This window comes from Coturnix japonica, chromosome 15 (assembly GCF_001577835.2).
Source record: "Coturnix japonica isolate 7356 chromosome 15, Coturnix japonica 2.1, whole genome shotgun sequence".
NCBI lineage: Eukaryota > Metazoa > Chordata > Aves > Galliformes > Phasianidae > Coturnix > Coturnix japonica.
In genome coordinates this window covers 9,869,164-9,880,898 of record NC_029530.1, presented here as the reverse complement: position 1 = coordinate 9,880,898, position 11,735 = coordinate 9,869,164, and the positions used below count along the sequence as shown (strand labels likewise).

Genomic DNA, 11,735 nt, shown 5'->3' with positions numbered 1-11,735 from the left:
AGCAGGTGTGCTTTTGGAGGTTTGTGTCTGTGTGGCGCACTTCACAAGCATGCAGGTTATGGCAGCAATTACAGGTTGTCATACCAGATCTTTGCCTATTTGCTACTCGCAGATGAGTTATATCAGTTCATGTTGATTTTCATGGCTGGGAACTTAGTGTCGCTAAACTGGGGCAGGAAAATGAATCTAGTGGATCTTGTTTGCCAGTTTCCCAGTGTTAGCTCTACACTGTTTGGGTTACTGTCTTTCCAGACAGAAGAACATACAAATCTTCACAGACCCTTTTAATCAATGTAGAATCTGAAAAGCTTTCTGCTCCCTTTAAGCTTTGTTAGAGTATGTCCCCATACTCAGAGCCCTCAGCATAAACAGAAGATGCTGATGGCTTTTTTTTCCCCCCTTCTGACTGTAGCTTTTTGAGATATGTTCATAGAAAGCTGCTGGTCCCATTTGTCTCACTTAAAGAAGGCGCCTAGGCAGGCACTTAGAGATGATCCCCTGACAGATTCCTATAATTGGGGCTGCGGTCAGCTGTCTCCTGAAGCTGCAGTCCTCTCCCCTTCCTCTCTGAGGGTTCCTGGGCTGTTTGGCTCGTGCATCTCAGCCAGAGGAGCAAAGGTTTTTTAAATAACAGTCTATTAGTGAAGCACATCAGAATGAAATTACAGGCTTCTTTTGTTCGTGCCTTTGGGAGGTCAGGAGGGCTTTTGTCTTCACGGTCATGATGGAAAGGAAAATTCAGGACACGGGAGTTGGACAAGAGGATAGTAGTTGAGGATGTGTCAGTAATACCGGCCCTCTGCCCACCTGGGAAGCTGCTCGGCACTACGGCAGTCTGGGCAAGCTGTACAGATTGCACAAATGACCTGACATTGCACCTGTCACAGAGGAATTTTGTTTTTTTGTTTCTGTGTGTTCATTTTATTTTGCTGGTTTAGCCTCAAGCCCAGGGCAGAAGACCTATCTGCATTTGAGACTTCAAAGTAGGTTATTCCAAGGTACTCTGCGTGTGGTGATGGGGTCACCGGCTGCAACACTAACCTGTGCATGAGCTTGCCTGTGATGTCCACTACTCTCGCCAGCTTCCTTTGCTTCCACCCTCACAGCATTCCTTGCGGTGTGACACCAGTGTCCCCAGCATCTGCCCTTCCCTGTGTGGGAAGCCCTGCCCGGCTCTCGCTCCGTCGGTAGCATTTGCAGCTTCTCCACATTCATTTTCACACCTGATTCCCCACGCTGGGAAGTGTCTTTCTTGGCAGAAGTTGAGTTGGCAACATCAGCGGGGGAGTGCAGGCATAGATTCTTAAATAATTAAACAAGCCTGGTTTTGCTCTGCTGCTTGTGGCTGGGAATCTATCGGAGGTACAGGGTGGCCTTTGAAGATTTCTTTAATGAAGTAAAACGGGATCTGCCCCCTTTTTTTTTGCTGCAGAAAGAAATTCATGAGCTTAAAAAACCAAAACAAACAAAGCCCACAACAAACTCCATCACTTCCTTCTCACTGCTGCTGCCAGAGCTGTTATATCAGACTGAACACTGGCACTTCTGTCTTGGAGTGGGGCAGCATATGGATGTGTGGCCTATGTCTGTATGTCTGGGGAGCAATGGGGCAATGGAAAGCTGGCAACAGGGGGCAGCCAGTGCCTGCTGGTATGGCTTGGGGAAGATGCAACAAGGGGACAGCACATGGTATTGGCTAGTGTGGCACCCTTGGGACAGCTCAGCCCTGGGCTCTCCTCTGCTGCCAGCTTTCCCCAGCCCTGAGAAATAACAGGCATTAGGAATAGAAAAGGTTTCCTGTGCTTTTCCCAGGGAACGGGGTTGTTCCCTGCAGGCTGCGCTCGTGGACACCAGCCCTTTTCAAATGACTCAAATAACACTTCCAGCGTCACCTCTGGGAGACACTTTTGAGGTTTGAGTGTTTGCTGAGTAATTGTCTCCTCCAGCTCTCCTGCGCTGCCTCCTGCTAGAAGCCAGCAGAGTTGTCCCTGGGTGGCACAGGAGCAGGGAGACAGACATGGTGTGACACGTCAGCCTGACGGAGCTGCTGGTGAACTGCTGTTGTGAGCCAGCTGAATCCCAAGGGTGGCCCTGCCACGCTGCCATGTGCCTCGTCCCCTGCCTTTGTTGCTCACCGCTCCTTTCTGCTCTGTTAGCGCTGTGTGTCTCCTACACAGGGCTGGTTGTGCTCCGAGGAGCAGCCTTGGGCAGCAGGCTGAGCCAGGAGCTCGTGTACCCGGAGGGAAGATGTGTTTGGGGAAGCTGCTCTGCTCTTCCCATGACTGGTCTTGCGTGCACCCACAGCCTAGTAAGTTTTGAGTTGTAGCGCTAAAGGAAAAAACGATGCAGGTATTACAATGATGGCAAACTCAGCTGGAAAAAACCTTTGTTAAAAGTTTCTTTGAGGGCTAACAGAGCCCTGCCTGCAGCACGGCTGGGGAGCAGTTTCCCAGAACCTCTGCAGCTCTGTAGCGGATGCAGGAACGCACTTGAGTTGCAGCCTTCTCCCCAGCACCTGACCAGAAGTGATCAGCACAGGTCGGTGCTGCGTGGGGACTGCAGGGCAGTGCTCTGTGTCAGTCATTGTTGACAGAGCCACGCTGGTGTTTGCATGCCAGGCTGTTCTCATTGCCCAGCATCTCCTTGCAGGAAAAAGCTCACACTGGGGAGATGTCAGCAGTCCCCGTGGAGCTTTTTGTTGCCTGTTAATACCTGCTGTCCCTTACCTGTTGGTCTGAGGAGCTCTGAGATGCCTTGAACGTGGAGCAGTCCACTTGTGGCCGTGCCACAGTGAGGGAAACCAGCAGAATGAGAGAGAAAAGTCACCCAGCAGCTGAGTGGGACACAGTGCTGAAACCAGGCACACAGTGAGCACTGCATTGTGACCTCCGGGTTTTGTTGCCTGCCTTTGAAGACGCCTGCTAAGTTCTTCATGTTTAATTACGTGGTTAACATGCTAATCCTATTTTATGAGCTCTGTGGGCACAGCACAAGCACCTCATCTGGAAACTGATTTCTCTGTAGCGCCGTGGGCTGGCGCTGCTGGCTCCAGCTGGCTTGGCTTCAGGAGGGTTTGCTGCTTAGACTGCAGTAGAATATTAAAAAAAAAAAAAGAAAGGCAGTTCCTCTCATCCTCCGGTGTAGGAAGCCTCCCAGGACAGGCTGCTGCTCTAAAACATGAGCACAATCGGGTCTTTCATTCTGGTTGCTTTTCTTCTTGTGCTGTCATGCTTATTTACTGTGATTTAAGCCCTTTGAAGTATCCGGGCAAGGAGCAAATCTCTGTGCCCATTCCCAGCCAAACGGCTGTGTCCTTGAGCACCGCTCTGCTCCTTTGAACGCTGCCCACCGGGCTGCCTTAAGGCTTTTCTGTAGCGTTTCTCCAGGGCTGGGGCTGGCTCCCCTTCACCCAGCGCTGCTCTTGCCCATGGAAATCAGTGAAGACAGCTGTGTTGGGGTGGGCCAGTGCTGATAGTGCTGCTGCCAGCTGCTTCTCTCGCTGATCCTATTTGCAGCACAGCATCACCCTGAAATCTGGTGAATGCTGCTTGATTTTCTGCTGTAGGGGCACTTGGGATGGGAAATACAGCAGGAATGTGGATAGGCTGCTGGGGCTCTGGTGTCACCGTGAGCCCTGTGTTGCTCTTCCCATGGGCACAGCATGGTTCCATTCAGGCATGGGCACCTGCAGGCAAAAACAGTGCAGCTCTGGGCTGGGACACAGCAGGCTGGGCTGCTTGTGTCCATAACTGCGGGCACTGTGGTGGCCTGGATGCTGCTGGGCTGTAGAATGAGGGTGTTGCCACCTGCATCCTTTTTCCCACCTTGAGATGAAAGGTGCTGCAAAAAGGAGCATGCATCCAGCGAGTGGCTGCAGGAGGAGCAGCACCACATCTTGCTCTCACCCTGAGAGCTGCAGGGATGGAGTGTGGTGCAGAGCCTGGATGTGGTACCTGGTGAGCAAAGCAGCTCCAGGCACAAATCCCCTTCCTAATCCAAGAGAGGCATCCTGCACCCCTGCTCTGTGAGCCCGTATCCCTGCTGGGTTCATTTTATTTCTGCCCCAACACAGACAACGTGTTCGCTTCTGTGCCTCGGAGCCGGGAAGTGAAACTCCCCAGCAGCTAAAATGGGACAGAGCAGCCTAATTTCCTTGTTTACAAGGAGCGAAAGGAAAGCAGAAAGCGTCAGGCCTATCAGCTATTTTTGTGGCAGCCTTTGAAAAGTGTTTCCTTCAACTGGAGTGTCATCTCCTCTCTTTTAAGCACACTCATCAAAGCGGTGGAGGCTGGGGGGGAAAGTTGTGCTCCGGGCCCCGTGTTTGGGAGAGAATAAACAGAGTGGGAGGGAACGGGAGATGGAGGGGGGAGAACGGGGAAGATTTGGGTTTTAAAAGGGAGATGTGTGAATGGAAAGGTGCGTCCGGCCGCTGGGGGAGCGGGCAGGGATGGAGAGGACACGGAGGGGAGCGGGGGCGGCAGTAAAGAGGATTTACAGCCTGCAGCACTCGCTTGGGTTTAGCAGGGACTGAGCATCTCCCTCCCAGCAGCAGCAGAACGTGTCCGGGGGGGGGAACAGGGGAGGAAGGGGCCGGGATGTGGCCCCCAGCCCGTGTTATAGTGGCCGTGCAGGGGTTCTCCTGCAGCCCTCGTGGCTCCTCCGTGTGCCGGCAGCAGCGCTGTGCTTACTGGGTTTGCTGCTGGAAAGTGGGTTTGCCGAGGAGGGACTTATTGGTTGCTTTTTTTTCTTTGTTACTGTTGTTGTTTATTTTCTTAAATAAGTCCAGCAGCTCTGGGTAAAGGCAGAGCTCCGAGCAGCCCCAGCGTGGGCCTGTGGGGAGCGGGACCGTTCCCTTCTCCCCATCCTGATTCATTGGAGCTCTGGCTGCTTAATTGCGCTCCCTCTCCCTCTCTAAATTTTCCTTGCTGGCTCTGGCAGTGCATTGAGGAGCCCACCCCCCTCCCTCCTGCAGGAAGGAGATTATCATAATACTGCTTGTAAATCAATTTCCCACCCCCCCCCCTTCTCTGCGCTGACGAAAATGTAACTGGCTGTTAATCACTCGGCCTGGCCGCGCTGGGTGTGCATTTATTCCCCCTTGTTGGGCAAATGGAGCTGCTGCTGGAGGGGAGCCCCGTGAGGCTGCGGGGGGAGGGAGGCTGCAGGGGTTGAATCTTTCTTAAGGAGCCTGGGGGAACATCCCTGCTCTGCCTCAGCCCTGTTCCCTTTTGGAGCTCTGAGCTCTGGGCAGGGTGTGCAGGACGCAGCCCCCGCCATGGGTTGGAGCACCGTGTGCCACCTGAGTTTTACACTGTGTTCCATGGGAGGTGACCCAGCCGGGCTCTGGGGATGGGAACTGCCTCTCATGGGTGCGCTGTCTGCTGGAAGAACCCAACCCCAGCCCAGGCTGCAGCCCCAGAGGGACGGGGCGATGCTCTGAGCCGAGCCAGCCCTGCTCCGGCATTAAAACCCTGCAGAAACTCCCTCTGCAACAGAGCTTTACCAAATGGGATCCAGAATTAAGAGCTGTGAAGGAATTAGTGAGCAGAGGACGCGGGCAGGGAGGGGGAAGCACTTGGCGGTGCTGTGCGGGGCTGGAGGCTCAGCCCGGGATCCCTGCAACGGCACAACTCAGCCCGGCCAAACGAAGCCTGTGCAATTAGCGCTGCTTTGGCAACCCTGGTGGTGATTCAGCAGCTGTTGGGAAGGTGGCACTGCTCCCAGGACGCAGATTGGGGTGGTTAGCTTGAAATACTGCGCTTCTCTTCCTCCCGGCTGAGGACGTGTCTTCCATCTCTCATTTCACCCATTAACGAACGGGAGCGTGGCTCTGACGCGGGGTATTATTTTTAGTGTTGCCTCTCTCTTGCTGCAGAAAGCTTTGCTGAGGTGGATGTTGGGGCTTCAGCTTCAGCTCCATCCATCGGGACCGAGGGCAGCTTCCATTGGGACACGCTGCATCCCAGGGCTGTGCTCTGCGGGTTTGGGGCAGGGCTGCTGTGGCTTCCCCACCATAAGAGCTCTGCTGATGTTTCTGACCTCATCTGCTGCCCATCGGCACCCTTTGAGTTCTGGGGGGTTGGTGGCACAAGCAGGAGCAGCTGCACATCCTGCAACCCTTCCCTGCACTTCTCCTCCATCCCCTGCAGCCAGAAATCCCCGCTTCTGCCATCCCCATTGCTTCCAGAGGGGCAGGGGGCCTCACGGGAGGAGGGAGTCACCCCATGTCCCCTCTGCTCTCTTGCAGCTCACCCTACAGAGCACCAAGTCCCGCGTGGCCTTCTTCGAGGAGCTCTAGGAGGTGACTGGCCCTGAGGAGTCGGGTTCCCATCCCACGGCCCCGCGCCGCCCCGTTGCCTGCTGCTCCCACCTGGGCTATGGACTGGGATCTTCTCCTTTTAGTATCTCCCAGCTCGAGTTTTCCACATGTTCTCCTGTCCTTTTTTTTTTTCTCCCTTTATTTTTCTACCTGCTCTACTCCATCTCGGCCCCCCAGGTGTTGTCCCCCAGGAGGAGGACGGGGTTTGGATCTCAGCGCACCGAGGAGCGGATGGGGCACTGCTGGCACCCAGAGCACATGCAGGGGGAGGAGGAGGAGGAGGAGAACATGAAGGCTGAGGCTGCTGCTGTGCTGGGGAGGGGAGAAAGGGGCAGGAAGACCTTCTCATCACTGCACTTTTCCCTGTGGACTGTGCCCAGCAGGCAGTGTGAGGCTGTGGGGCTGTCCAACCTCCACCCGCTCTGTGCCTTTCCAAGAGCTGCAGCAGCTCCGTTACCAGCTCCAGCTCTCCACTGCCCTGTTTCAGTTCCCTGTTTGGGATGAGCAGGACGAGGTGCTGACAGCACCCAGACCCCCCCCAGGTACTCCCCTTGTTTCCTCCACAGCTGCTGGCCCCACTCTGGGCTCTGGGCCTTCCTCCATCCCTGTGTCCCCATGCAAAGCATCACCCTGCAGGGGCCCAGGGCGCCCAGTTCCTGGCAGCAGGGTCTGACCACGCGCTGCCTTCACCCCACGGTGCCCCGATCCCTTTTATTTAAGCACGCTGTCCGTATCCGCTCCCCACCTGCAGTTTGGTTGGGTTCTTCCCTGACTCCAGAGCAGCCCTTTTCTATTCCCACGGATTGTTGTACTCCTAAGAAATAACGGGTTTCTCGTTTGTTTTAATAAAGATTCAGAGCAGGAGCAGGGGGAGCTGCTCTTCTCACCCCCCAGGATTGTGCCATGGAGCCCTTTGGGGACATCTGGGGGGTCTCAGCGCTGTCCCTGTGTGCGGATGGTGGCTGCCGCTGTGCCACCCCCAAACCCAGCGCTGCCACTTGCTCAGCCCTATCCCAGCCCCATAGATGCATTTCCACATGTCGCAGCCACGCGTGCTCCTCCCCAGCCATTCATCCCGTGGGGTGGGTCGGGAGCGGGCTGGATTTGTTCCTTTCTTCAGTTATTTTGAAAGCAGGGCAGCCCAGGAGAGATGGGATTGCTGCTTTTGTGTGTGTCAAAGGGATGCTGCTGGGGGAAAGGGGGGGATGTGGGGCTGGGGGGGGCTGACCTGATTTCCCGCGCAGCGCAGCCTCCATATAAATAATGCAGCGGTCGCTCGATTCCTGCAGAGGACAGGGAGGGCCTCAACAGGGACACCTGGCCCAGAGCAGGGCTGGGATGCACAGCACTGCATGCTTCAGCCCTGTGTGCATGAGGGGTTGCACACTTACAGCCTTGCACACCTGCAGACTTGCACACATCCAGCACTGCACTTTTGCAGCCTTGGATACATGCAGTATTACATACATACAGCATTGCACACACAGCATTGCACACTCACATCCCTGCATACACGCAGGATTACATACCTGCAACCTTGCACACGCAGTGCTGCATACATACATACAGGGTTGCACCCTTTCAGCCTTGCACGCGGCCTTGTGCACATCCAGCATTGCATGGCTGCAGCCCTGCACACAGCATTGTGTCCATCCAGGACTGCATGCTCTCAGCCCTGCACACCAGCATTGCATGGCTGCAGCCCTGCACACAGCACTGTGTCCATCCAGGACTGCATGCTCTCAGCCCTGCACACCAGCATTGCATGGCTGCAGCCCTGCACACAGCACTGTGTCCATCCAGGACTGCATGCTCTCAGCCCTGCACACCAGCATTGCATGGCTGCAGCCCTGCACACAGCACTGTGTCCATCCAGGACTGCATGCTCTCAGCCCTGCACACCAGCATTGCATGGTGCAGCCCTGCAGCCCCACATGCTCACAAGCCCTGCCATCCTGCTTGCACACTCGTGCTGCGCTCCAGCTTTGGATGCGCTCTCTGTGCCATTGCTCTCCTGGCATTGGCGCAATGGGAACTTCCAGTGCTTTCAAAGGAAATTTCATTCCCGTTTCTCTTTTTTTTTTTTTTTCCTTTTCCCCTTTTTAGCAAAATTAAATTCATCAAAGTCTAGACGGCTTCGGAGAGGATGTGGGTTGGGTTGAGATGACTTTGCCCAAGGAAAGAATAAAGCTCTCAAGCAGCTTCACGGACCCCTCAACTCCTCCTCCCCCCCATCACCCCCAGCTCTGCAGACCCAGCCTGAGCCCCGTGCATGGGGAGCACCAGTTGGGGTGTGTGGATGGGGGTCCCTGTAGGGACGGAGCTGGTGGTATTTGGAGTGAATTTAGGGAGAAAAAATGGCTTTTCCTCAGGTTTCCTTTTGGCTGCAGTTTCCCAATGTGTGATGGGGAGCTCTGGGGTTGTTGGAGGGGGATGCCATCATGGTGTCCTCACTATGTCCCCACGGTGTCCCCGTGCTGCCTGCCCTGCGGGACCCACTTGTCATTCTGTCCATGTCAGCGCCCAGGCCTGCAGCCACGTTATGCATCATGCATTATGCATGGTGCACGGTGCATGGTGCATGGTGCACGGTGCACGCAGCAGTGGGGAGCGCGATGCACCCCGAGCAATGCATCCTGCACCACGGTGTGTGCGCTCATACCCTGCAGCCCCGGACACAGCCCCCCCCGTTTGCACAAGGGATGCTTTTGCATCGAGGGGGCGCGTGCACAAGCGATGGGGGCATTTGCACAAGGGAATTGCTTTTGCCCTCAGGACGTGGGGACACGTGGGGACACGGGGACCTCCCTGTTGCTCCAGCAGCAGCTGCTGTCCCCGCGCTGTCCGCAGTGTTAATCCTTCATCCCCTGCTTTGCTTTGTGTAGGGTTAAATTACAGGAGCAGCGGGGCAGAGGCAGCACCCAAAGCCACCCCGGCCCCGCTGAGACCTGCTGAGCTCAGTGCATCTCCTCTGCTGCTCAGTGCATCTCCCTCCTCCTGCCCCAGCCGCTCTGCCCGTCCTGTCCCCATCCCAGGTTGTTCTGCTCCGAAATACAACCGGAACGAGATGCGGGATCGGCTCCTGCAGGTCGCGGCCGTCGCCGTGTCCGCGGTTAATTGCCGGCAGCCGGCAGGGATGATAACCTTGTCCCGGCACGGCGCAGCCATCGCTCTTCTCCCATCAAGCGTTCATTTAAGAAACAATTCGCTAAATACCCGGCTGACACGGACGGACCCGGGAGATGGATGGACGCCTCCGGCGCCTCCGAGGGCTCAGTGCCAGCGGGGGACTTTAAAAGGACACCACGGCCACCCCGCGCCGCTCACGTCCGCTCCGTGCGCTCGGTGAGAGCTGAGCTCTGCCCAAAGGACGTGGCGGGGTCGGCAGCCTCGTGCTGCCCTCAGGGAGGGGGCACCGAGGGGTCCCTGGGGGCTGGAGGGCACCCGGCTGGGTCTGCACCACCCCATCCCTGTCCCTGCAGGATGTGAAATCCCCTCTCCAGCCCTACCAGCTTTCCCCAGCCATCCCGTGCCCTGTGGGCTTCCGTGTCCCATCTCTGTCTCTGTGAGATTCTTGTGTCCCATCTCTTGCTGCATTCCCATCCCATCCCATCTCATATCACATCACATCTCCATCCCCATCCCATCCTCATTCCCATCCCATCCATCCCATCCCATCCCATCCCATCCCATCCACCATCCATCCATTCCATCCATCCCTCATTCCATCCATCCCATCCCATCCCATCCCATCCCATCCCATCCCATCCCATCCCATCCCATCCCATCCCATCCCATCTCATCCCATCCCTCCCACATTCCCCCTCTCCCCCTCAGGCACAATTGGGAATTCCAGCAGGGACAGGAGGCAGAGCTGAGCCTTGCTAACAGACAGACAAATTAAGTTGGTGAGATAAGATAAGGGCAAGGAGAACACAGAGCGCGTGAGCTTCTGCCGGGCAGCGGGACAGCGGGGGATTAGAGGGCATTTCCAGCCACACCAGGGGACTGTAGGGATGAGAGCAAGCAAGAAGGCTCATTAATAAACCAGAGAGAAGATTAAATTAAAGGTATCTCAGGGATGTGTTGGGGTCTGTGTGGTTTCCTTCCTTTTAGTTTTCTCACCCCAATCGTGGCAAAGATGGAGGCAGGAGGAGGAGAGGCGTAGGACAGCACTCAGGTAAGGGCTGTCCCTGCACTGTGCCCCAAACCAATAGGAAGCCATTGGCCTCCACACGCAATTAAATGGCTGCTAATTGCTCATCCGCTGCGCTGCTCCCTCTGTGCTGAGGGGCACTGCGGGGTCGGGGAGGTTCAGCCCCAGGAACGGTGGGAGAACAGCCCGGAGATTTTCAGTGTTATTTCTTCTGGATTTGGGTGGTGAGAAATTAATGAGTTTCCACCCCTGGGCCTCCAGTAGGCGAGTGCAGAATTAATTGGGAGGGCGACTTCATTAATATTGAAGAGCGAATTGATCCACCAAGAAGGAGGAGGAGATTTTCAATTAGGCAGCTTTGCCTTCTTTTTTTCTTTCCCTTAATTCTTATTTGCTCCTTTCTCCCCAAATGGCACTTTTTGGGGGCAGCCCGATGGGGTCAGATCCCACACAGCCCCTTCATGGCATTGGATGGCCACGTTCAGCTGCTGGCATTGCTTTTATTTCATACAGATACATTCAGCACCCAACACCACCCCCCCCCCCAAAAAAATGGGGTTCAAAGAAATGCGTTTCTCCCAAATTTTACACAATTTGGCCTCAAATTAACTTCACTCTCCATAGGACTGTACTGAGCTCAACTCCATAGGAGACACCAGAGACTCCCCTCAGCAGCTCCGTGTGCTCAGGGCTGTGGGGTCCCACCAACCCCCCAACTCTCCTGGCTCAAATATGGCAGAGAGGGGACCCCGAGAGGCTGAGCTGTGTGAGAGGGGAGGAGGATGGGGAGGAAGGCGATGCTGAGCATCCCAGCCTGCAGGTGAATTAAAGGAGGTGTGGAGGGACGCAGGGCAGCACTGGGGTTGATTTTACCCTTTTTGCCCAGGTTGTGGGGAAAAGAGGCTGATCCAGGAGCCGTAACAGAAGGATGGGGGGTTCCTGCAGTCCCCTCACAAGACTGAGCTGCGGCCTGCAGAGAATGACCCCAAATTGCATCACTTGCAGTGAGGTGATCAGTGGGGTGAGGCCAGGGGTTACATGAGTGGATCAGCTTTCGGGTCAGTCCCAATGCACTGAGCTGAGACCCCTCCTGGCTGTGCTTCTGTTTCCCCATTGCTTTCAGACACGCTTGAGGTTTGAATGCCACCATCTCCAACTCCTGCCCTTTCTCACCTTGTTATGGCACCAGTGCTCCTCCCCCTTCCATGGGGCCATGGCATCTTACCATCCCCATCTCCATCTCATCCCATACTCATTTCA

At 55.6% G+C, this 11,735-nt stretch overlaps 1 protein-coding gene across 7 annotated transcripts in view; it reads left to right on the top strand.

Moving 5' to 3' along the window:
• The window catches only part of NF2 (neurofibromin 2), a 39,739-nt gene extending 32,526 nt beyond the window's left edge, over window positions 1-7,213 (top strand). For 3 of the 7 annotated variants that reach the window (XM_015878129.2, XM_015878125.2, XM_015878124.2), the window contains one exon: window positions 6,248-7,213. In XM_015878129.2, the coding sequence (XP_015733615.1) occupies window positions 6,248-6,298 (51 nt within the window). In that variant the 3' untranslated portion in view covers window positions 6,299-7,213. Of the gene's footprint in view, window positions 1-938; window positions 1,067-6,247 lie in introns of those variants that run through there. The other 4 variants (XM_015878128.2, XM_015878126.2, XM_015878127.2 and 1 more) reach the window with 3 other exon arrangements.
• The last annotated feature ends 4,522 nt before the right edge of the window (window positions 7,214-11,735 follow it).